General features: G+C 42.5%; 1 protein-coding gene across 3 annotated transcripts in view; it reads left to right on the top strand.

Moving 5' to 3' along the window:
* The window catches only part of mino (glycerol-3-phosphate acyltransferase mino), a 348653-nt gene that overhangs the window by 229404 nt on the left and 92964 nt on the right, over window positions 1-26285 (top strand). For all 3 annotated transcript variants that reach the window (XM_067154307.2, XM_067154306.2, XM_067154308.2), the window contains exon 2: window positions 5495-5672. In XM_067154307.2, coding sequence (XP_067010408.2) covers window positions 5495-5672 — 178 coding nt within the window. The remainder of the gene's footprint in view (window positions 1-5494; window positions 5673-26285) is intronic.

Here is a 26285-nt window from a genome sequence, read left to right as displayed (position 1 = left end):
CACACACACACACCTGGTTCAGACCTCGGGAGTATACTAGCGACAGCCAATACCTTTGTTGCCCTCAACCCAGCCACCGAACCCCAGCTCACTGAGTGTCACATTGGCTCCACCTCGAAGCCCAACTGTCGTTCACTCTAACACTGACTCCCACACGGAGTCCAACTCTGACTCCCCGTGGCTCGTCTCCTTTTTTATAGGTCGCGTAATTTGATCGAGAAATTTCACGATGTCACTGGAGGCAGGACATTCCCGTTGAATCTCAAAGAAACTCACAGGTAAGCTGGCCGCCGAGAACAATACACGGGAAGGCCGGCCCCACCCCACAGGCCGGCCACAGGGCCGGCTGGGAGATTCCAGGTCGTCTGAGTCACCAGCCCCTTCCTGGAAATACCTAAAGGAGCTACCACGGGGCTGACACACAACAAAATTATATGCGTCTGTAGCTTTAAAACCGTACTTGGGCTGGTGAGACTTACAAAAACATGAAAATGTTAAAATGGAAATAATTTCTAGACAACGGATCCAAGGACAGTATTTACTACCTCATCGTAAGGAGGAAGGGCCAGTGTATCTAGCAGCAAGAGTCTGGCCTCTGTATGGTGTTACTGGAACTATAATCGCAATATTAAAATATGCGTTCTGACAGTTCTTAGACGGAGGTCCGTTTATTGCCTCCCTGGGTGGGGAGAAGGGAGTATGGAGTATGATTGTCATGGAAAGGAGGGCGGACGTACTGCGGTTGGCATGGAGACAAACCTGCTGGCCGGTTCGTGTTGCTTGGAGTTGCCAAACCTCTCACTTCTGAGTTACGTACAACAGAACACAGAGGCCTGAACGAACGAACTAGTGACCTGGAAGCGAAGGGAAGTAGACAGGATACACAAATGTGGCAACAGCGTGCTATGTTCCTTTCTCCAGCTCTATAAATGTCAAAACTCTTCTTTTAATATTACGGTTATAAATCGAAGTGCCGCGTGGCTAACAGTGTAGCTCTGGACTCCGACGTGGTAGTATATTGTATAAGGTGTCATTTGATTCGTCTAATATTCATTTCTGCAAGTATAAAACAGAAAACAAATCAAATTGTAGACATTTAAGAAAATTCTGGTGTGAAGACGAGCGAAAAATCTCTTCCTCAATTAAGTTTTGTGACAGATGGCTTCTTAGAATTCCAAAAATGTTTAAAATGACCAATGCCGAGCGTCAGGAGGCTAATCGGGAATGTTTCAAAGTTAAGGTGGCCGAGCGTCGTTAAATGAGTTCCGCTCCCTACTCCATCAAACCTCCAAAACCCACCGAATCTCCTGGGCAGAGAGAACGCGTTACCTTCTAGGTGGCCCGCCCCTTCCCTTCCTTTCAGAGTGCATGCACCGGTGCATTGCGCGGCCCAAGGTGCAAAAGAAGACTTCGCTATGTTGACCAGAGTGCAGACCCCCACTCCTGGATTTTAAGCAAGAGCGCTGTCTCTCTCTTTCCCTACGCCTGTCCTGCTCCTGCCTCTGACTTGCTCTGCAGCGTTCCAGCAGAGTTGAGCCGAGCTTGGCCGAGGTTAACCGTGTTGCCCCGAGACAAAACGCTGGTCGCAACCGGACCGAGCCGGACCGATGCACGGTGCACAAAACCCCTGGCGCCTCGGTTTGCACGCATGAGATTTTGGGCGATTGAGAGGACCTGCGCTAGGAGAATGAAAACATTTACTCGCTCGCTCGAGTCCCGCGCTACTGGAACTACTGCCCCAGTAGTGGAAAATTATTTGGCACTCATGAGTATGGATACTGATCACCCTGGTCTGATAGACTTTATCTTGAAGTAAGCGGGCGTGCAGGCAGGTGATGAGCCACAATGACGTTATGGTCATGTCACAAGCCTTGAAGTTTTGGGGGAAGTTCTCCCAATCACTCTCGATCACTGCGGTGATACCCAAGTTTGAAATGGAGGCAGAAAATAATGAAAGAGCGCAGAAATCCACGTCATTGTTATTTTACGTTGTAAGCAATACGTTATTTATGTTCATTGCAGTTTGTGTATTTTGACCGGATACAATAAAGAGGCCTACAACCTCAAATATTTTTGTAATGTACGTTATGAATTATTTTTACAATTAAATTTTAAGAAGTGCTGTAGCATTTCTAATACAAAACAGTGTTAGTTGGATAAGCTTTGGCTTGTGGTGGTTTGGCTTTAAATTAATTGATAAACTCACCAATCCAATCATGCCTACCGGGAATAACATCAGTTAGGTTATTTATTTGAAGGCATTTCGTACATCTATTTGTTAGATACATTTACATTGTTGTACTTTCATCTTGGATAGTTAATATCTACTGTATGTCCCCACTCGTGATGAAACTCAATCATTTAGAGGCTACCTATTATCATCGGACGCCTGATACGTTTTAAATACTATTTTCAAATTTAGGAACAGGAAAATTCAAACACTACAACACTGTGCAAAATCAAGCAGTAAGCGTGTTGAATTATGTAAATGTATTACTTTTTTGCTCAACAAATAACAGGAATTTTACCTTTTAAGAAATGGAAGTACTGTCATTCCCATCCAAGAAATTGTAAATCGGTAGCTTGTACACTTAAACCCCGTACCTCTGTAAATTGTAACACAACAGTTATACCGTGTTAGTTTTTTTAGAATATGCGAGGGTCGAGTCATAAGTCCGGGCAACTATTTTTTTTCTCGCGAACAGGAGACAACACGGAAAATCTAAGATATGCATTTGGAAATATAGGGCATGTACGTATGCATAGTGCCAGAAGACAAATTCTGACTTCAGGAGATTCTCGTAGGAAAGTGACAGAACACAGGCCATTGGTAAATATAGTTTTATTGTGGTATAGACAGCAAATACACAAGACTACGTACAAAGGACAGGTCTCCACTGGTTACAGACCTTCGAAATAATCACCCAAGGATTCCCCTGTGCGTTGCCAGCTGTGGGGCAGGCACTGAATACCATTCGCTGCATGTGTATCGCTAACGCGTGACACCTCTCTCCGAAATGATGTTACGATGTCCTCTTTGTTAGCAAACCGTTGTCCACGTAATGGTTTCATGACTTTGGAGATTAGAGCATAGTCACAGCTCTGCATGGTATTGGCGTGCATTTCTGTCACAGAGAACTGCTATTTTAATATACGATCTTTGCTCCTGCTTGTTGACTTCCATTTTGTGACGCTCTCACTCACACACTGAACTTGGGGGCATGCTTAGACCCACACTGGTGTTTACATACACCATCTAGCGGCATCATACACAAGTACATACCGTACGTTTCCAAATGCGTATCTTAGATTTTCCGTGTTGCCTCTTGTTCGCGAGAAAGAAAAAAAAAAGTTGCCATGTCTTATGACTCGACCTACGTATAAATATAAAAAAATAAAACTGACATTATATCGAGCACAGTATAAATAAAACTAGAATATCTTGGAAAGGTCGATTTCCTTTCGATTATAGCTTTTTTTTTTTCTTTTGGCTGAGTAGTGGAGGAGAGCTTCAAAATGACAACCGAACGTCACTGTTCCCTTCCTGCAAAGTGCGTTCGCTCTCTCGCTTCACTGTGACGTATGCTTGCTACGTACAGTAAGTTGCCCGCATTTACGTCACGTCAGCCCGTTCGCACTGGGCTAGCCTCATCGGGCGCCCAGCTGAGCACCTCTTTTCTACATCAACACTTGCTGCCAAACCACTGTTCTGTGAGGTGGTTTCGTTGTGAATGCCAACCCTGGAATACATCCACGGTACCCTTACCTGTCATAAGAGGCGACTAAAAGGAGTAACCGCCAGGCGCTTTCAATGTGGAAGTATAGGTTAGTGATCACGGGCCCGACATTGCTCCCACTTATGTCACAATTCTCACTTTCATCTCTCCTATCTGACATGCGCTTGTTCTATCTTGTTCTCTTCCGGCGCCGATGCTTTTAGGATTGACTCCTAGCGAGTTATTAATTTCCACGCCCTTCGTGACACTTTCAGTCTTTTGCCAGTACCTTCATTCTTCAAACACAGAACTTCTATCCCCTGTGGGTGAGGGACGCAGATGAAGAATACACCCACGGTATCCTCTGCCTGTCGTAAGAGGCGACCAACGGATGCTGAATTTTGAACCATGAGACTACTTGTGATTGGTACCATTACATGTCGAATACCATGGATCGACGTTACTTGCGACTAGTACCACCTTGCGAGGAAAACCATGGGTCTGCCTTACATAGGACCAGTACCATTATGCGAGGAACACTACGGGTCATCGTGTGCATTCCACCGGTCGGTTCCACTGTGTTCAGAATGGGTCTGAGTTTCCTATGAGTAGTACCACTCTATGAGAAATACCATGGTTCTACGTCGCCTGTGATTAGTACCACTATGTGCGAAACACGATGGGTTTGCGTGTGACATACCATGGGTCTACATTACCTGTGATTAGTACCACCAAGCGAGAAACACCATGAAACCCCTATAGGAGATCTATCGTGATTCTGTTTTACCAGTGATTAGTTCCATTATGAAGGGCCGGTGACCTAGATTTTGGATTCCTTTAGATAGAAGTATCATCCCACCGGGCGAGTTCGCCGTGCTGTTAGGGGCGTGCATCCGGGAGATAGTGGGTTCGAACCCCACTGTCGGCAGCCCTGAAGATTGTTTTCCGTGGTTTCCCATTTTCACACCAGGCAAATGCTGGGGCTGTTCCTTAAGGCCACGGCCGCTTCCTTCCCACTCCTAGGTCTTTCCTATCTCATCGTCGCCATAAGACCTATCTGTGTCGGTGCGACGTAAAACAAATTGTAACAGACAGAAGTATCATCCCAGTAATTAAGGCATTGTGAATTGGATCCCTGATTGTTTAGTTTCACGATCATTTTTTCATCATCATTTGTTTTAGATTCTAGTCATTGGATAGATTTTGAAGTTTTAATTTTAATGTTGTTCACCTCGTACCACGAGGGGCCGATGAGCTAGCTGTTAGACCCATTTAAACAACAGCAACACCATCATCATCGTCGTCGTCGTCGTCGTCGTCGTCGATTGAACCTCTTCCTTCTTTGATTAGAGTAAGGAGAGGATAGTTGCCTATACTCTGTTCAAGAATCTTCTTTTTAATATTAGGACTGTAGGTATACTCAGCCAGCTATGACGCTGCTTGCTTAGAAGGCTTGTTTTATCACAGCTGCTTCACAAATTGCGTGAATGGAGTTTAATTGTACTCATACTTCCTCTTAAATCCAGCGAATTTTGCTGTGTAGTTCGGGCCGTATAGTTGTTAGCTTGCTTTCGGGTGATGGTTGATTCGAACCTCACTATCGGCGGCCCCTGACGATGGTTTTCCATTTTCACTTAAGGCCACAGTCACTTCCTTCCCAGTCCTATCCCTGTCTGAGTTGGTGCGACGTTAAACCACTCGGAGAAAAAGTAGTTCCCCTTAATTAAAAATCAGTCTCCACCACCCGGAATTAACAGGTTGTCATCTGTTTGTCGCAGGGCTCACAGCATGCTGGACGTGATCACGAATCGTGCGCAGGAGCTGTTCGCGCACTGGGATCCACGGCAAGCCGCCGAGACCAGCAACCAGTGGGCCCTGACCACCTCAGCTCTGCGACAGCGGGGATACCAGGAGAGAAGACGTCGTCGAGCGGCCGTTAAGGAGAACATCAGGAAGGTACGTACAGCTTGTGTCCTTGTTATTTATTATAAGCCTAGGAAGAAAAAAAGATTTCGTCATTTTGGGTTTACTGGTGGACAGGCTATTAGTCGCGTTACTTCGGAAAGTACTTACCGGACTTTGGTACTGCTTTTTTCTTCTTTTGATACCATCTCCCCGCACCTTTCTTTTGGCCGTTTCTTCTGTGTTATAATCGCCGCTACTTGGCCTCGATTTGGGGCAGTTTACCGGTCGGATGCCCTTTATCACGCCAAGCCTATTTATTTATTTATTTATTTATTTATTTATTTATTTATTTATTTATTTATTTATATACGCTGATGAGCAGTTAAAATAGAGATACCTGGCTAGTAGCGTGTAACACCTCTTCTCGTTCTGATGACGTCAGCGGTGCTCGTGGCTTTGGACACTACAAGACACCAGAAGCGTTTGGATGCCATACTGATTCCTGATCGCTGCGCAGCTTCCCATAACGCAGGGAGATTGGTCGGAGTGGGATCCAAGGACCTCGCATCCCTCTAGACAGCATCCCAGATGTGCTCACTAGGATTGAGGTCTGGTGATCTTGAGGGCCCGGCAAGTATCCCACGGAGTGTTCACCGAACCAGTCGGCTTCATTTCGGTGGCGATGAACCGGTGCATTGTCTTGCTGCAGTACAGGTCTTCTTTAGGGCGCGGGAAGTGAAGAAATGGATGGGTATGATCTGACAGCAAGTTCCTGTACATCGGTCGCCGATGACGGCAGTTGGCAGATGCGTGAACGATCCCCATACTGTTGCACAGAACCATTTCACCAAAACGTAGCTATATCTAATTCAGTCGCTCATTGGTGTATTTTCCTTTGTAGTACGAAATTGTGGGTTTATAGGCATCACACTTTCTTTACGAACATCCGCTGATTCACTTTCAGACGGTCCTTAGGCATCTGTCTTTTGAGCGTGATGTTTGTTCTCTTTTTCTTTGTTTCACAGCGTTTACCTATAATAATAATATAATAATAATAATACCGGGCGAGTTGGCCGTGCGGTCTAGGGCACGCGGCTGTGAGCTTGCATCCGGGAGATAGTGGGTTCGAACCACACTATCGCCAGCCCTGAAGATGGTTTTCCGTGGTTTCCAATTTTCGCACCAGGAAAATGCTGAGAATGTATCTTAAGTCCACGGGCCCTTCCTTGCAACTCCTAGCCCTTTCCTATCCAATCGTCGCCATAAGACCTATGTGTGTAGGTGCGACGTAAAAGCAGATTATAAAAATATGAATATTGTTATTTCCCTCCTTTTGTGCAAAGTGTTTTCCTGACATTTCTGTTCTGACCGCATAATTATGTCTCATTCTGTCTGCACTTCATTTGACGTCCAGTTAAAGATCTTAATAGACCATCTCCGTTTTGGATGACGTCCATTTCCTATTTCTGGCACATGAACCTCGATATGAGCGATGATGAATAAGTGTTTCGTCCCATGCTATTTCTTTCTCTGCGTGATCGACATTGATGTGTGTTGTGATGGACAAATGATCATTAAATTGTCAACGGAAAAATACATTCAATAGTGGACCTGTATCGCTTATCCGTACGGAATAAAAAAAATGGATGGGGCTGTGTCGGAGATACAGACGCAGAATAGGCCTACATCGTGTTGGGTGGACATTAGACATTGGTGAATGAATTTAGGTTTAGGAATCTCTCACTCCCCCGTATTCTCTTTTGTTAATGTCATATCCCGCTATTTGCATGGTCTCTCATTTCTACTTTAGGAAAATGCTGAGGCTTTGTCTTAATTAAGGTCACGATCGCTACTTCTTCAGTCCTGTCTCATCGTCGTCGTCGTCGTCGTCAACCCCCCACCCCTCCCATTTTTTGGAATGTGAGTACCTGAGAGTTTCAGGGCAGAAACTATGCCACTTTACTCATCTGTTTCCGAGAAATGCCAATGAGTCTGAAAAATCTTTGGTTTTGCACTGGCGGGGGGAAAACGATATGGCTGAGAGGCTGTATTCACCTCCCGTCAGAGAAGAAACCCCCTCTTTGCTGAGGCAAAGGAGTTTAATTTTGAGAAGGAGAGCTATCCTCCTTGAGTGTCTTCCAGTTCCATAGGTTAGACTGGAGCAGCAGACGTACTCGGGCGGGGCTAGCGGTGTTCGGCTGCCTCGACTTTCTTACCTTATATTTAGGGTCTCTTACAGCTAGTTTGCCAACGGCCGTAGCCGTGCTGACACACCGGATCCCGTGGGATCTCCGAAGTTAAGCAACATTGGGCGTGGTCAACAAGTGGATGGGTTCCCACGCGCCGTTGGTGGGAGTAAGGGAATGGAGGAGCGGAAAGGAACTGCCCACCCTACCGTACGTAAACTCCGGCTCAGGCACACCTCTGCGGAGGTTCGGACCTGCCTTCGGGCAGAATACACCCTTGCCTTACACTTAGTTTCGGTTATTTTGGGCTTGTTCGATTCCTTTCTACTCACATTTTCTTCTTGTTTACTTTTCAGTCTTCTTTAACCCGTCAGCGAAGCGGAAGTTTTGAGTGCCGCTTTACCCAGCGGACGGAGGTGATTTTCGTTTGAGCAGTAAGAAAATGCAGAGATCTTAAAAAATCACTGTTACAACAGTTTAGCTCAGATTATTTCCAAACGTTTACAGTGGAGACTGAAAAGAATATAGTTTACATCCATTGACCACATATCTTATCGTCTACTAATGGAAAATAATGTTTCCATATTTTATGCGGAATGAAAATTATATTCTTGTATTTGCATCGGCTGTTTCTCAATGCAGTGAAAACTAGGATAATCGTTCCCTTGGAAACATTGTGCGGAAGAACTGTAAACAATAGTTTAAAGATTCACTTAGCACAAATCCGCAGGTTAATGGGACAATTAGTTCATGAGAAAGAGGGTGTATACTTTGGCGTGTTTCATCGTCCATTAATTAGTCTTGCGCGCTATCCACTCCCTTTCCTTAAGTTATGCGTTAGCTCTCACTTTTCACAGTTTAGTCTGGTGTATGCTCTTAGAGCTGGAGTCTGACCGTTGAGTGGCAAAGCGCTGAACTTTGGAAAATAAACAGACCCACCAAACAATGGCGCCAAGAATAGACAGTGCCACGCCCCTCCCATGGACTCTCGTTGTGTTTGAAAGTCATGATTCATTCTATAAAGCTTCATTTTCATAATACTAGAGCGCACATAACACGAAAACATAATTTTAAAGCTTAATGAAAGATTAAAAATTCAGTTAATATTTCGCATGGCATTCTTCAAAAGCTGCCTACGATCAACAGGTTACGTAGATGTAAATCATGAGTGGAATATTTGACGCGGAGCAGAATAATATTAAATGCTGTGAACATCAAAGCATGATTAAAAAAAGCAACCAAAATAACCAATTTGTAACTCAGTGAGTCACTACGAACTGGAACTAAATTAACCTGCAATTAATTAGAAGCTAAATATGAAAATGAAAATACACAGCTTGTTTCCAGTCATTCGAACGATTCAAGAATGCAATAAATAAAGCCGTCCATCTAGCGTCGAGGATAGGAATTGTGCCGGCTGCCGAAGCCTGTCTCACTCCCATGGGGCAATGAGACAAAAAGAAAACCTGTCTCGTCTCCACTTTGTACAGCACAAATCTCAGAGTGACCGGGATTTGAACTACGGAACCCAGCGGTGAGGGGCCGGCGCCCTGCTGCGTGAGCAACGAAGGCTCTATACGCTAAGTACAGTGGAACCTCGATATCTCGAATCACCTCGGGAGCTAAATTTTATTTCGAGTTATCGAAATTTCGAGATATAGAGAATACCGTTTTTGAGCATGTATAGCACATAATTGAATCATATGTGTCTATGGCCTTGTGCTGAATACATTATTTTTAACAGTATTTTAAAATAAGCAAACTCTGTTTTACGGCATCACTCTTAATTATAACTCTTATTATAGTAACGTTTTAGAAGACAGAATACAGTACATACAGTAGTGAAACAAGAAATACTGTATACCTCCGTTAATACGTTTGTAAAAAATCCGTTAGTCTCTTCTGTTTGTTACGGTTAACTTTTCCTCTCTTCACGTAGAAACTTCTCATCAGTACCACGCAGCCGAGATTCGGAAACGGAGCTTGTAATCCGTGTCTCCGTGGGTTGCTTCCGTACGTGACCGGTAATTAATTCACACCCGAGAAACAGCGAGGCTTCGCTGATTTTCCGATCATTAGAAGTTTTAGTTTTGCGGTTGCTGTCATATTAGCTCCCAGCATCACTATAAACCTTGCTTTACTTGTTAACTGTTCCTCACAAACCACAAATGCCGTATTCCACAGTTAATACCCCTTCCCCCCCATGGCACTACAGGCCTACCAAGCGGTCGCTGCTCAGCCCGAAGGCCTGCAGATTACGAGGTGTCTTGTGGTCAGCACGACGAATCCTCTCGGTCGTTATTCTTGGCTATCTAGACTGGGATTCCACAGTTAATGTTGCACAAAAATCGAGTTACAGAGTATTTTTTGCTTCGAGAAATCAAGAAATTCTTGTAACCGAATTTCGGGTAATAGAGAAATAAATACACGTGAAGAATAGGACAAGCGGCCGGGAAATTTAAGTTACTTCGAGATACTGAAAATTCGAGTAATGGAAGTTCGAGTTATCGAGGTTCGACTGTATACGGTATATAGTAGAAATAACTCCACTATGGAATGAAATGAAAACTCTCTGGCAATACAAATAGTGTACGCACACACAATTATAACATATAATATAGTGCGAGGAGTGTCCGAAGACATGTTCGCCTCGCATAGGTCAAGTGTTCTGGGTGTGAGTGATGAATGAAGAAGGGAGACAGTGAAATCGGGTATCGGCACAGGGTTTAGCGTCTCCATCCGACGGACGTATCACAATTAATCGTCTTATGCCCTCACTTCTCTTATGCCCTCACTTCATATGAGTACTACTTCATATGAGTACTGCAGAGAGGTTTCGAATTGAAGCCAAGGTTTTGGCATACAGTGTAGTGATAAGGAATGATCTACCCTGCCGACCAACATTCTGTGGATGGGGGCGGTAGAATAACACCCACGGTATCCCCTGCATGTCGTAAGAGGCGACTAAAAGGGGCCCCAGGGGCTCTGAACTTTGGAGCGTGGGTTGGCCCTTAGCTGAGTCCTGGCATTGCTTCCACTTACTTGTGCCTGGCTCCTCTTTCATCTATCCTTACCGACCTCCCTTGGTCAACTCTTGTTCTTTTCCGACCCCGACGGTGTTACGTATGGAAGCCCAGGTAGTCTTTCATTTTCACGCCATCCGTGGCCCTTGTCTTCCTTTGGCCGATACCTTCATTTTTCGAAGTGTCTGACCCCTTCCATTTTCTTTCTCTGATTAGTGTTATATAGAGGATGGATGCCCAGTTGTACTTCCTCTTATAGCGACCACCACCAACCACCACCTCATGGTTACACACTGGACTTTAGTTCAAGTAGTCCCGGGTTCGATTCCCGATCGGGTCGGGGATTTTAACTTTCTTTAGTTAATTCCTGTGGCTCGGAGACTGGGTGTTTGTGGCGTTTTCAGCATTATATTTCATCTTAGGTAGGCCCTATGCTCACAGACGCGCGGTTGCCTATACGTCATCACCTCCAAAGAGGCCACACGCCATTATTATTATTATTATTATTATTATTATTATTATTATTATTATTATTATTATTATTATTATTATCACACCATAGAGACTTGACCCCTGAACTATCATGAAGTGCTAACAGAACTGTAGAAATGTCTTAAATTTTTACCAGTGGGTAGATTAATCTTCCTTTAAATGTCCTAAAACAATTCATGGCGTTTTACACTTTAGCCTAATGGTTGAGGGCTTGCATCTTGCACTTGGGTGTTCCCAGACATGCGGGAAGTAATCGGAGGATGGTGAGTACACCCCAAAACAACATAAGTCCCTATGAGCATCTGCCCTACGATAGATATCTATCTGGCACTGACGTACGCTCGTTGGTAGAGAGATGTGACTAAGTAATCACTTGTATGGTCCTTCAAGGTTAGCATGGCATGACGTTAGAATACACTGACGTGCAAGGTGCAGTAATACCTGCCTGTCACAGTTCCATCACAGGCAATCAACTTACAGAAATTGCTAGGAAACTTCTATCATGTTGTAGTTATTATATAATGACGTACAAGACAACATGTGAGATGATAATAATAATAGACTACTACGAAAGATCTTGGGCAATAGAGGGGTTTATGTGCAGGTTTGATTAACCCTAGGAATACCAACCTATTTTTTATTTCATTGTATATCAATTGGGGGGGGGGTTTACTTTCCACCACCACTAAAAAGTCAAGTTTTTGGGAATCTATGATGTTTCCAGTCATTCGACCGAGTTAGAAATGGAATGAGTGAACACACCCCCCCCCCCCCCATCTAGCGGCGAGGATAGGAATTGTCCCGGCTACCGAAGCCTGTCGCACTCCTCTGGGGCAGTGACTGAATGACAGATGAAATGAAATGATATTGGAGAGTGTTGCTGGAATGAAAGATGACAGGGAAAACCGGAATATCCGGAGAAAAACCTGTCCCGCCTTTGTTCAGCACGAATCTCGTGACCGGGGTTCGAACCACGGAACCCAGCGGTGAGAGGCCGGCGTGCGCCGCCTGAGCCACGGAGACTCTATTGGAGATAGGCTATTTATACAAACAGCATTTAACAACTTACTGTACCTTCAGATATTTCAACAATAACGGGGTTTATTTCAACATGGTCACGTTATCATCTGTCATCCTTTCAATGACTTGCCTACAAATAAACAGCTGACTGATCTGTCGTTAAAAATGCAAATATTTTCATTGCTCTACTTTCAGTCTGATGAATCACAACAACGTGTTTTCCACACGCCTGGCAAATAGCAGTTTTGGAACTGTTTCTCTGTGGATCTCTTGCATGATGAAAATGTGGTGGTAGTCTTGCTCACTTTCTTGTACTTTTCATTTTTCGAACGGGATAGAGCTGTGAAATTCTCAGTTCCACCTTCATTTTCACTACCGTCATCATCTTTGGACGAATTGGATAGCTCGGAGACTATTTCAGCATCTGTCAGGTGTAAAGTATTCATTGTGAGGTTGTTGAGGGTCCCGGGTTTACATTGTGAACCTGCCAACTTGCGGTCTGACCCACTTGTTTTGTTTTTACGAGGCTGTAAACGAATAAAAATCATTGGGCAATCACATGAATTACACATATCAGAACATGTACCATAATATGGAGTACGGAGCATTGAACTCCGCCATAGAACCTTTAAATTTGTTTCGATAGGTGTCTGTTATGTTGAGAATTATAATATGATATGAGATTCCAGCAACTGTCGCTTCCAGGAGAATAAGGTTAAAATCCTCGACCCGGCCGGGAATCAAACCCGGGAACCTCTTTGTCAAGGGCCAGCGCGCTAACCATTTAGCCATGTAGCCGGATAATTCCTTCCGTTTTACTCTAGGAGATGCATAGAAATGGATTTCTGCTAGAGGTTAAACGTCGTGCCAACTGGTTTTAACGTAGACCAAATACAGTAGAGACAATACGCGACACTTACGGATTTAGCCTTGTTAAAATGGGAGACAATTCGATGGTGGCGCTCCTAGTGACTTAACCTGAAGAGTCGCGCTAAATTCAAATATCAATGGAAATGCATATACGAAAATGGATAAATAAATTACGTCTAGAAAGAAAGTATTATTGAGATATTAACTTCGAAGTTGCTAAATCAATTCTGGATAAATGAATGAAGAATTATTTAAAAGGTTAATAATTAAAGACTGAAATTAGACATATAAACAAGATGTGAAATTGACTGCTGTGAAATGGCTTTATCTTTCATTTATGCATTACTTTTTTGCTTTAGCATTCCTGCCTGTACTTCTACGGTTAGATTTGTCTTTTTTTTTTCATTAAAAACTTATCATCACATTAAGACACTTGTCAATAAAAATATTGGCACATTCCTTACACACAAGATGCAATGAATTAACATTTAAAAGCTGGACAATTTTCCTCTTAACGTGAAGCCTACTAACAGAAAGAAATAAAATCCCGGCTTTAATCTGAGAAGAGGCATAAAAGAAAGAAAAGTATGAAAATGTTGTCGATAGTGATGCTTTGAGGAATATTTACGTACAATTAGAGTAAAAATTTAACATACCCTTGGCTGTATAGTCGAGAATTTCTAAAATGGCTGGCCTGGAAATGATCTGAACAATCTTATAATTCTTATATAAGCGTAACGTCCCTTCTTTCTTGTACACCTTATCCAAATCACTTCTGTGACATTTTAAAACCCACAGATCACACCTACAACAACACATCGGTATTGAAGGTTAACTGCTACACTATACAATAAAATATCCGTATTATATTTTAAGCCAGTTAAAATATGGGTCGAGCGGGTCAGAAGATTATGAAGTACTATAAAAATCTCTTTGTTACTGGAAGAATATATTTGCAAACACAATATTACTTACATTTTCTTGTCACGAGGGAAGCGAAAGAAAGACCGCACATTCTTCCCTACTTCATAGTTACTGCAGCTAAACACAGCACGTACCTTTCCCCTCATGTTGAGAGGAGATATCAAGGAATGACACACACTACTATTTAATTATGTCAGTTCACTGAAAACGCATAAATAACACCAAAAATTTCATACACAAATTAATTAATTAATTAATTAATTAATTAATCAATTGCTTGATTTATTTATTTTACGATAGGAAAGGATAGGAAAGGGATAGGACTGGCAAGCCGCCGTGGCCTTAATTAGGACACAGCCAGCATTTGCCTGTTTTTTTTTTTGCGTCGCACCGACGCAGATAGGTCTTACGGCGACGATGGGACAGGAAAGGGCTAGGAGTGGGAAGGAAGCGGCCGTGGCCTTAATTAAGGTACAGCCCCAGCATTTGCCTGGTGTTTTTTTTGCTAGCGGCTTTACGTCGCACCGACACAGATAGGTCTTATGGCGACGATAGGATAGGAAAGGCCTAGGAGTTGGAAGGAAGCGGCCGTGGCCTTAATTAAGGTACAGCCCCAGCATTTGCCTGGTGTGAAAATGGGAAACCACGGAAAACCATTTTCAGGGCTGCCGACAGTGGGGTTCGAACCTACTATCTCCCGAATACTGGTTACTGGCCGCACTTAAGTGACTGCAGTATTTGCCTGGTATGAAGTCGGAAACCACGGAAGACGATCTTCAGGACTACCAATAGTGGGATTCGAATCCACCATCTCCCGAATGTAAGATAAGCTGGCTGCGCGGTTCGGTCTGTTTAGAACTTAAGTGGATTTGTGTTGGGTGATCTGTGCCTGTTTTAATGTTGAAAACGCTTGTTAGCAGACAAAGTAGGGGGTAAAATTAAACAGTTTCCTTAATTGTGCCGAAAGTTGAAGGGCAATAGGGCCTAAAAAGGTTTCAAATTGCGAGTCTCTGATAGCTCTATCAAACTAAAAAAGACGCATTTCGAAAATAACCTCCGGCCTAAATGCAGTTCCGGAAAAACAACGTAAAATCTCTTGTTTCTTTACTTGTTTTCTTATTTTATTGAAATTCTAGCCAAATTAACGTATTTACATAATTCTTTATGTAATGTGTTCCTTGAGTCAATATCCCCCAGGCGCTTTTCGATTATTTGAAAAATGTCTACACCGAATGTAGTTATAAGGGCTTAAAGTGAAACAATCCACTGACTCACATTACCGCTCGTAGTGGTAAGAAAAGGTAAACTGCTAATCTAATCGACCGAATAACGACGATTAAGAAAAGGGTTGTACTGTATTTTTTAAGAATAAATAAAGAATATTTTCTCATACTTTATTATATTTTATTGATCTAAAATTCGTAGCTCATTTCCCTAGGATGTTTTCAACATTGAGTCGCTTGCCTGAAGACCTAGAACTGTGGATTTTTTCAATTAATTTTGTTCGGTATGTACCAAATATGCCATCCGATTTTTTTTAAAAGTATTTGCCGGCTTCACACAGTGTAGAGTGCTGAATAGACTTTTTCCGCCCCTCCTCAAAAATCCGACTACCCGTGATGTTAGGAATTGGATGCCAATACTCTACCACTGAACTACAGAGGAAGCGTGTACTGATCCTGTCCTACATTCAGAAAAAAATGTACCCATTCTACTCGTCCTGCGAGGTAGCGGTGATAGCATGACGGAGCCTCTACGGCCGAAGTTAGCGGGTCTGCTCAAACAAGCGGAACTTTAAATTAACGGTGCCGACATTGGCGACGAACTTAGACGTGCAGTTAGTGTTATTGTGGCGAGAACTGATGGTACAATGAGTTCTGGGTTTAAAGTTGTTAACGGGATTTGCACGTTCGCTGCTGGTCCTTTAGATCCTTGCTTTGTAAATTCATGGAATTCTGTGGTTAATAAATATTGATTTCTGAGATAATAATATTAACAAAGGTGAAAGGCTGTAATCTTTCACCTTTGTTGCTCGTAGTTTAGATAGATCATCTGCTGAATGGTATGAAGTGGCAGGGAGGGATTCAGTTAGGTGGAAATGTAGTAAGCAGTCTGGCCTAAGCTGACGACCTGATCTTAAAGGCAGATTGTGCCGAAAGCCTACAGTCTAATATCTTGGAACTTGAAAATATGGGCAATGAGAATGGTATGAAAATTAGCCTTTCGAAAACTAAATTGATGTCAGTAGGTAAGAAATCCAAGAGAATCAGATTTGTGATACAAAGGTGGAACAGGTAGATAGTTTCAGTTTAAAGTATTTAGGATGTGTTTTCTCCTAGGATGGTCGTATAGCAAGAGAGATTGAATCAAGGTGCACTAAAGTACAATGAGCTCGCAGTTGCGATCAACAGTATTTAAGATGGAAGTCAGCTCCTGGACGAAACTATATTTACGTCGGTCTGTTTTCAGACCAACTTTGCTTTACGGGAGTAAAAGCTGAGTGGACTCAGAATATCTTATTCATAAACTAGAAGTAACAGCCATGAAAGTAGCGAGATTGATTGCCGGTACAAACAGGCGGGAACAATGGCAGGAGGGCGCTCGGCTAAGTTAGGAATGAACTCGATGGATGAAGCTGTACGCATAAACCGGCTTCGGTGGTGGGGTCATGTGAGGCGAATGGAGAAGGATAGGTTACCTAGGAGAATAATGGACTCTGTTATGGAGGGTAAGAGAATTAGAGGGAGACCAAGACGACGAATGTTGAGACTCGGTTTCTACAAATTTAAAGATAAGAGGTATAGAACTAAATGAGGCCACAGCACTTGTTGCAAATAGACGAGTGTGGTGACGTTTAGTAAATTCACAGAGGCCTGCAGACTGAACGCTGAAAGGCATAACGGTCTATAATGTATGTATGAATATATAAATGCAAGAACGTTTGTTTGCATCCGGGAGATAGTAGGTTCGAATCCCACTATCGGCAGCCCTGAAAATGGTTTTCCGTGGTTTCCCATTCTCACACCAGGCAAATGCTGGGGCTGTACCTTAATTAAGGCCACGGCCGCTTCCTTCCAACTCCTAGGACTTTCCTATCCCATCGTCGCCATAAGACCTATCTGTGTCGGTGCGACGTAAAGCCCATAGCAAAAAAAAAAAAAAAAAAAAGAACTTTTGTAAGTGTCGGTCGTCTATTCTCTGACGCTTATCAGTGTTTGAATTAGACGAGACTGTAATGTTTCCACCTTTGTTGTTCATAGTACACTCCGATCATTTGCTGAGATGTATAAAATGGCAGAGAGAGATTTAGTTGGGGGGAAATGTACAGAGTAATCCTGTCACCCCCGTATTTTTATGAGGAGATTGAGAATAACTCGCCTGGTGTCATGGGATGAGCTCAGGCATTTATGGCCAATATACAGTATATTTTTTTATGAACCTGTTAACCAACGTACATACTGTAGATTGATATGCCAAGGGAGTGGTTGATGTCCGTTTTGGAAACCAGAGGGGTCAGGAATAAATGCTGGTTTCAGAAAGATTGAGCGCCGCCTAATTTTGACATTTCGGTTTGAGAATATCTCGATGAGGTGCTTTCAGGACGTCGAATTGGCCATGGATCCTCTCAGCTCCACTTGACTAGCCACCTTGAAGACATTACTACATGTAACAGTTCGCTCTGGGGGTTCATCAAGAATACTTCGTATGGGTGGGGGCGGTACAATAACACCCACGGTATCCCCTGCCTGTCGTAAGAGGTGACTAAAAGGGGCCCCAGCGTCCCTTAACTTGGGAGCGTGGGTTAGCGACCACGGGGTCCTCAGCTGAGTCCTGGCATTGCTTCCACTTGTGCTAGGCTCCTCAATTTCATCTATCCTATCCGACCTCCCTTGGTCAGTTCTTGTTCTTTTCCGACCCCGACGGTATTAGAGTGCTCGAGGTCTAGGGAGTCTTTCATTTTCACGCCGTTCGTGGACCTTGTCTTTCTTCGGCCGATACCTTCATTTTTTCGAAATGTCGGATCTCTTCCAATTTTCCCCTCTAATAAGTGATGTATAGAGGATGGTTGCCTAGTTGTACTTCCTCTTAAAGCAATAATCACCACCACCATCATCAAGAATATTGTTGCAGAGCGACGTTCTTCTACGGTTGATGAATTAAAAGAAGCTGCGAGACGTGCTTTCAGACGGATTACAAAAGCAATGCTGAGAAGAATGTCCCACAGAACCTTTATAGCAAGTAGTGATGTATTATTTTGTGTTCTGAATGCAATGTATTGCATACCGATCTTTTAGTTATTTAGACATTAAAACTTAGAGCAACAGACGTCCATTTAGACAACAGCAAATCGGGTGGTTTCAGAGCTTGCTGCCGCTGTACTGGACATGGCTTCATGATTAGTCGTTTCTGCAAAACTTTTTTTTAAAACAGTTTGCTTAACGTCGCACCGACACAGATAGGTCTTATGGCGACGATGGGATAGAAAAGGGCTAGGTGTGGGAAGGAAGCGGCCGTGTCCTTAAGGTACAACCCCAGCATTTGCTTGGTGTGAACATAACCACGGAAAACTATCTTCAGGGATGCCGACAGTGGGGTTCGAACTCATTATCTCCAGAATGCAAGTTCACAGCTGCGCGACCCCAACCGCATGGCCGACTCACTCATTGCAGTACTCTCCACACTGACGTCTGCGGAATTTGTAATTCTCGGCTTGCACGGCGCGTGAAATTCTGCGGGCTTCTTGCGAATGAGTCACGCATACGCTCCACTGTCACGTCATCGACGGACGGGCGCCTCTTTGGCTTTCCCTTACAAATGCAGCCTGTCGCTTCAAATCGGACATACCACTTTCGAATGGACTTGCCGGAGGGTGGGTCCAGTCTAAACCTTGTTCGAAAATGCCGTTGAACAACCACAACAGACTTGTTCGAATGGTATCGAGAACACAGAACGCTTTCTGCTGCCCGCTACCCGCCATTTTCCGCTGTGCGATTGGACCGGCACCCGCGGAAAGGCCTGGCGCACGCTTTCGAGTTGACGCCTTATAAGGTAACTGACCAATCAAGGTTTTTGAACCGGGAATCGAACCCGGGACCCTGTGGGCGAAAGGCCAGTACGCTAATCATTTAGCCAAAGAACCGAGTTGTAATAATTATAAATACGTTGTAAATACAGTAGTCACGTAATATTAATGAGACAACGGTAGCCGATACTTTCCTTAAAAAATTAGTAGTAAGTGACGTTACATTGAAAAGTGTCGCACATTATGTTTTCATGAAAACAGATTTGGGGGGTGGGGATGGAAGAGGTTCTAAGAACGCTGCCGGTTATGCGTCCAGTTATCAGTTCAGTTGTTCTTTACAATATTTAGTACTATCTGACGTTCCCGTGCTTCGCTACGGATTTCTACATTGTATACAGAATTGTGCAGGGTCTCCCATATAAACTCAGACCGAACGCGCGATGTTTGTACTCTGTGCTACGGCAGCTGCCTCAGCCGAACTTATGTTGCGCGCGGCCGCCCTGCTTTAAGCGGCGTGTATACTTCTTATATGAAATCTTACCTTATAAAAGATGCTGGAAGTGTCGTCCTTCCTGGGTTATACAGGCATTGTATCTGATAACCACATTCTGGCTGACGCGAGTGAGTTGTGCCACTGTAATGTTTCTGATTTCATTTGTCATGTTTTCTTTCAGTTCCTCCAATGTGTGAGGATTTGTTCGATACAATTTTTCTTTCATTTGACCCCGCAGGTAAAAAATCACACACTGTTAGATCTGGAGAACAGTGGGGAAATCTGTCTGCAAACACTTCGGAGATTGTAAGAAAGGAATCTTCTGCTGTATTAGCAGGGGCTGAATCTTGTTGAAACCAGCCACGCGATTTTTCTTCTTCCGTTAACTGGCGTCAAACTGTCATCTTGATGCCTCTCTGCAGTTACTAGCTGCCTCTGTGGATCAGTGGTAGAGTGTCGGCCTCCGGATCCCAAGATAGCGGGTTCAAACCCGGTCGGATTTTTGAAGGGCGGAAAAAAAGTCCATTCGACACTCCATGCCGTACTATGTCGGCATGTGAAAGATCTCTGGTGACACATTTGGTGTTTACCCGACAAAATTCATTGAGTCTCAGCCATAGACGCTCAAGAGAGTTTCGGTTTACTCGAACTGCCATCTATTGGGTCTAGAGTAAAACGGAACGTCGAAATTGACGAGCAGACAGCCAGATGGCGTCGTATTGAAATGTCTGCACACGGTAGCTGAGGCCATACGACTACTATTATTATTATTATTATTATTATTATTATTATTATTATTATTATTATTATTATTATTATTATTCTGCATTTACTGTCGTCTCGAAAAAAATAGGCCCAATTATTCGTCTTTCACTAACAGCGCACCAAACACCAATCTTCCTATCATAAACACTATTAGGATTTTCTACATACCAGTAACGAGGACTATTCTCACGACCATTAAGGTGAAATCAGAACTTTTACATACGAAAATACGGTGTTGCAATGATAACTGTCTCACCATGTTAACAGTTCAGATTCAGATTGGAGACTGCTGCTTGCAAGGTCAAGAGCTATGCGCGCGCCTCCCATGCTGCAGCTGCCGTAGCCGAGAGTACAAGCACCGTGCGTTCGGTCTGGGTTTATATAAGAGATCCTGCATATGAAGTACAAGAGAAAGACCATTGGGGGGTTGACATACGCAGTTCCTCATCTGAAGTCCGGGATAGGGTATTTTCATTATATTGCCAGCCCTTCCTCCTTACCTACTGCCGGTCACGATCGAGTTAGGAAGTTTTCATTATAAGATTCTCTGTAATAGTAATTAGGCCAAATGTTAACCAAAGGTTCCAGTTGTGTGCTTGCCAAATTGAGCACGGTCCGTCGAGCATTTTTACGTGAAAGAGACCAAGGATAAAGCATGTGCCAAAACACAGCAAAAGATTTTTCGCGAAAACTTTTAGAGATACGAAGAAAATTCAAATAACTTTTTTTTTGGCAAATCGAATTTCAAGTACGCGTGGTGCACTCTATTGTTCAAATAGGACTAACTGTGTAGGCAGTGTATTTAATTTTAAGAGTCCCAAGCGTACGTTTTCCTCCGACTTGCTTCACATTTTCTTTCGCTACATAGCCCAGTTAAGAGATTACGTAATAACGGTAATGTGTGTTAACCTAAGCATGTCAAAATTGAGCTCCGTCAGCCAAATAGATGTTAGTTTCAAAAAAATAAACCCACAGACTTGCAAACGTACAAACTGAGATTTAGTATTGCTCCCATTTTTCCCCCTTAAATCAGAGTTCGCGGGAATCCTTTGATGTCTCGGGAATTCCAAAGGATTAGGATATGTCAAAATCGGTCCGTTAGCTCTTGAGATTACTCATCACTAGGGCTCGGATGTTTATAAGATGTCATATTTTTTCTTTATATTATTTCGATGGTAAATATAAGTTAAGCATGATTTTATCTGCGGTGACTAAAATTATGCAAATTTCACGGGTCATATAGTCATATTTTGGCTTATTTAACGTTTTTATCATTTTCCGGTAATTTTTCATATTACGGTCTTATTTCCCCGTGACTTTTGTATTTTTTCATATATCCTTTCATTCCATTTTCGCATACCTGCTTGCAGTCTTCTCACAGGCCGGTTTTTCACACTTCCTAATTGTTGTTGTTGTTGTTTGTAATTTTTTACAATTATCTTTCTTAGAAACATATTTATATGAATTGGGAGGGTAAGCTGTATAGAAAGAGAGAGATGCGTAGAAAGCGACAGAAAGGTGAGCCGCAATTGAACTCTTAATAATAATAATAATAATAATAATAATAATAATAATAATAATAATATAATTGCATATTTCTAACATTTTAAGTCATAAACATCCCGGCCGTACTCATCACCTACATATAAACAAACTCACGGTCTCTCTTTATATATTAGTGTAGTAGTATAGACATAGATTAGTCATAGATAACTGAATATTAGAATGATTGGTTGAATTATTATTATTATTATTATTACTATTATTATTATTATTATTATTATTATTATTATTATTATTATTATCCCAAAACAATACAAGAACCCTATTTTACCAGAGGTATATTAGGGTTATAGTTTAAAGTCGCAACAAAGAGATGTTTACAAAAATGTTTTGTTAATGAATGTGTGAAACTGCGCATAACAACATTGTCTCTTGAGTACATGATACATTGGTTTAGAAAAATTCCAGGTTACAACCATTCAGGTGGCATTGCAAAAAATATCTTCTCATTTCAAGCACTGGACACTCACATATCAAATGATGCACTGTTTGAACTGATCTACAAAAGCATAAGTAGCCGTCTGTAACATTAACTTTACAGCGTTCTACATACGATTTAAATTTTCCATGACCGGTTAAAAATTGAGTTAAAACGAATTTCGGCACTAATGCTTTATACAATAGTCGAATTTCCGGAAAAAATATTTGCCCGCGTAACAGATCCTTTCAAACTACATGTCCATATAAAATATTCCAATTATGTAAAATATATTGTCTGATTTGTCTTTGAACAAACTGGAGATTTGTGATATGCAATATCAAAAAGAGACGTAGCAGCTGATTTAGCTTATGAGTCTGCTTTTTCATTACCAGTAAACCCAGTGTGACCTCTAATCCAAGATGTACGGATGTGCGAACACTCCTGAGCTATTGACAGCTATTGAATTTAAGTCATATTTATAGTTTAGTGCAGCTTGTGAATCACTGAAGATTCGTGCTCTTTTGTTGTTAGTTTTGTACCATTGCAACGCACACTTTAAGGCCCAAAGTTCTGCCTGAAAAATTGAGCAGTTGGGAGAAAGTTTACACTGAGCTGCAAATATTTCAGTATCGTTCTCATAGACTACAAATGCACAGCCAACACTGCCAGTTCCATCAGAACTTGGTATGCGGGAGCCATTAGTGTATAAATGATACTGTCATGTGTGTTATAGCAATCTTTACGCATAAGTTTCTTGAATTGACTTGGATGAACAGTTTCCAAAAAGTGACACTTATGCTGGAAAATAACGTTGAAAATTGGCAAAGTTGGTTTGACGTATTTTAAATATGCCCAAATAACATCCTGCGATGTTGAGGTTACTAGTCAATGTTGCGTGAACATAGAAGATCGTTCTTATTTGAAAACCTTAAAATATATGGAATTTGCTATTGTAATTCCTCCTGTGCAGAGTCCAGTTACCTTTGGATTGCGTAATTGAATAAATTCAAAATACAATAACAAAATTAATATTATTACCTATTTATTGTTATTGAATGTTCTATATTTTAAAAGTATATTTTCAACATAATGATAATTTAAACAGATTTCGAAAATGTAACCAAAAACCTTTTAAGTCATATTAAGTCAGTATCATATTTTAATACATTTTTAGATTATAAATGCTTGCATATTTCTAACATTTTAAGTCATAAACATCCCGGCCGTACTCATCACCTACATATAAACAAACTCACGGTCTCTCTTTATATATTAGTGTAGTAGTATAGACATAGATTAGTCATAGATAACTGAATATTAGAATGATTGGTTGAATGAATGACCGAGGACGATCTTGGCTATTTCAGTGTGTGTGAAAGGGGCTTGCCCTTTATTAACAGCCGTCCATTGTCTCTTTGACATTGATGGTAAATGCATATTATTATTCAACACTCGAAGCGCGCTCATACTAGTTACGTATTCCGTTCTTACATTGCTTCCTCAGCAGTGTAGACTGAAAAACCTTGCCGTTTTTTAAAAATGTTATGACACAGTTTTAATGCTTTGAGGCTTGAAACACGTAAAATGAAGAGAATGGAATACTCGTTTCACCTAGTTGCGAATCGCTGGAAACTGTGGAGAGAGTATTATTTCTAACGAAATTGGTTTTGATACATTCAGTCTATAATAATTTGCAATATAATATTTACATATTATAGAATAAAGTCCCCAGTAGGTGTGTATTAGTGTAGGTTAATATTGAGTGCCTTTGAACAGATTTTGGTGCGGTTTTCACCATTGTGCAAAGCCTTTATCGAGGAAGGTTTAGGTGTATACAACTTAAATCTACGACAAACTGGAGCCGAGCAGGGACGTTGATATTGAAGGAAGTAGGAGAAAAAACAACGGTCCGAGCGCTTATTGGCTCACGCTGCCTAAACGGTTAACGATAGACCTCAACTGTGTGTGGAAGAATTATTCATAAAAAGCTTTGCAAAAAGTGTGAACCTATTTCAAAGCGCCCATTTTTGTTTTCCATGCCATCTCCGGTCGGCATACGGTCGGCACATCCCTACTTCATTATGCACTTCCATTGTGTGGCGTCGCTAATGATAAGTGACGTTGTTAACTTGTGGAGGCTATCTGTCGGTATGCATAACAAGCTCTGTGTACTTTCTCTTAGCACTGTGCCAAGAGCATTCGATCATTGGTGTCATCACTCTTAGGTTAGATTTATTCTAATTTCTAGACAGCAGAAGTGGTGGGTTGTGGATATATTGCGCATAATGTTCAGCTGTGAAAAGTTGAAGGTTTCTTGTAACCTGAAGTGGCTATCAAAGGGGCTTGCCCTTTATTAACAGCCGTCCATTGTCTCTTTGACATTGATGGTAAATGCATATTATTATTCAACACTCGAAGCGCGCTCATACTACTTACGTATTCCGTAATAGATGGTATTACTCTTATAGGGATGAGTTCATACCTGTCCTATTTTGCAGTAAGCAAAATTATGTATAGTAAGTAATATTGTAGGCTACACTCATGTTCATAAAAACCGGAACACCTTCAAAGACTAGAGATAAGAAGTTCATATTCACAGAACATGTGCATTAGTATGTTCTGAAGGGATGATTAGCATTTGAACCATGTCGGCTCTCAGGTTCAAGGTCCACATCGATATCTCGGCGCACCACCACCGTCTGGTAAAATGTGCCTGCGGCTCTCGTTTTCGCTATAAACCAAAGTTGATGGATCAGTGTTACTTGAGCAGACGTGCAGGATGCCTCGCAGACGTATGCGAGAACCGTACCGTCAAATGAGTGATTTTGAAAGAGGGCGCATTATTGGTACGATTGAACGTGATGCATCCATCGGGGAAATTCCTGCACGTGTGGGAGGAAGTGTGTCGGCAGTGCAACGCGTGTGTACAGAATGGTTCACAGAAGGCCGTAGAACACGACGAGATGGGTCTGGTCGCACCACCCAGACCACCCCCTGAAAAGATCGACACCTCATCCGAATGGCATTGCAGGAGTGATCTGCGTCGCCTTGGCTCTGGCGCGAGGAACAGTGGAACAGTGTAACACATCGTACACTATCAGGAGTGACAGTCCGTCGCCGTTTAGTACGGTCTGTGTTACCCGCGCGCCGTCCACTTCTCCGCCTACCTTTGACGAATATGCATAAACATGCTAGACTGCAGTGGTGTATGGAACGACGTCACTGGGGACAGGAATGTTAGCAAACATTGTTTTTGGACGAATCCAGGTTGAGTTTGTTTGAAAATGATGGCCGCATTTTGATAAGCCTCAGAAGACAGGGGGAGAGGCATCACATTTACTGTATTCGCACAAGACATACAGCGCCATCTCAAGGCCTTATGGTGTGGGGTGCTATAGGGTAGAACCACAAATCACAGTTGCTGCGTGTCCAGGGCACTGTGACCAGTTTGACGTACGTGAATGACATCCTGCGATCGGTAGCCATACCCTTTCTGCACGACACCCCAGGCGCCATATTTCATCAGGACAGTGAGCGACCATGAACACGTGCCTTCTTGTCACAGGATGTCAGACTGTTGCCATGGCCCGCCCGATCACCGGACTTGTCGCCAATAGCAAAAGTGTGGGATATGGTGAAACGACGGGTGCTGTGCTGTGACCCAGTACCAACCACCAAAGATGAACTGTGGAACCAGATGAATGCAGCATGGATGGCTATTCCCCAGGACGCCTTATACGCGTCGATGCCTGCTAAGCAGCAGGACACATGCTGAACCTAGGTGACTGAAATGCTAATCGTTTCTGCTGAACATACTAATAAACATGTCCTGTGAATCTGAACTTCTTATCTCTAATCTTTCAAGGTGTTCTGTTTTTATGAAC

This window comes from Anabrus simplex, chromosome 10 (assembly GCF_040414725.1).
Source record: "Anabrus simplex isolate iqAnaSimp1 chromosome 10, ASM4041472v1, whole genome shotgun sequence".
Taxonomy (NCBI): Eukaryota; Metazoa; Arthropoda; class Insecta; order Orthoptera; family Tettigoniidae; genus Anabrus; species Anabrus simplex.
The sequence above is the reverse complement of the archived record's forward strand: the minus strand, read 5'-3'. Positions and strand labels throughout refer to the sequence as shown.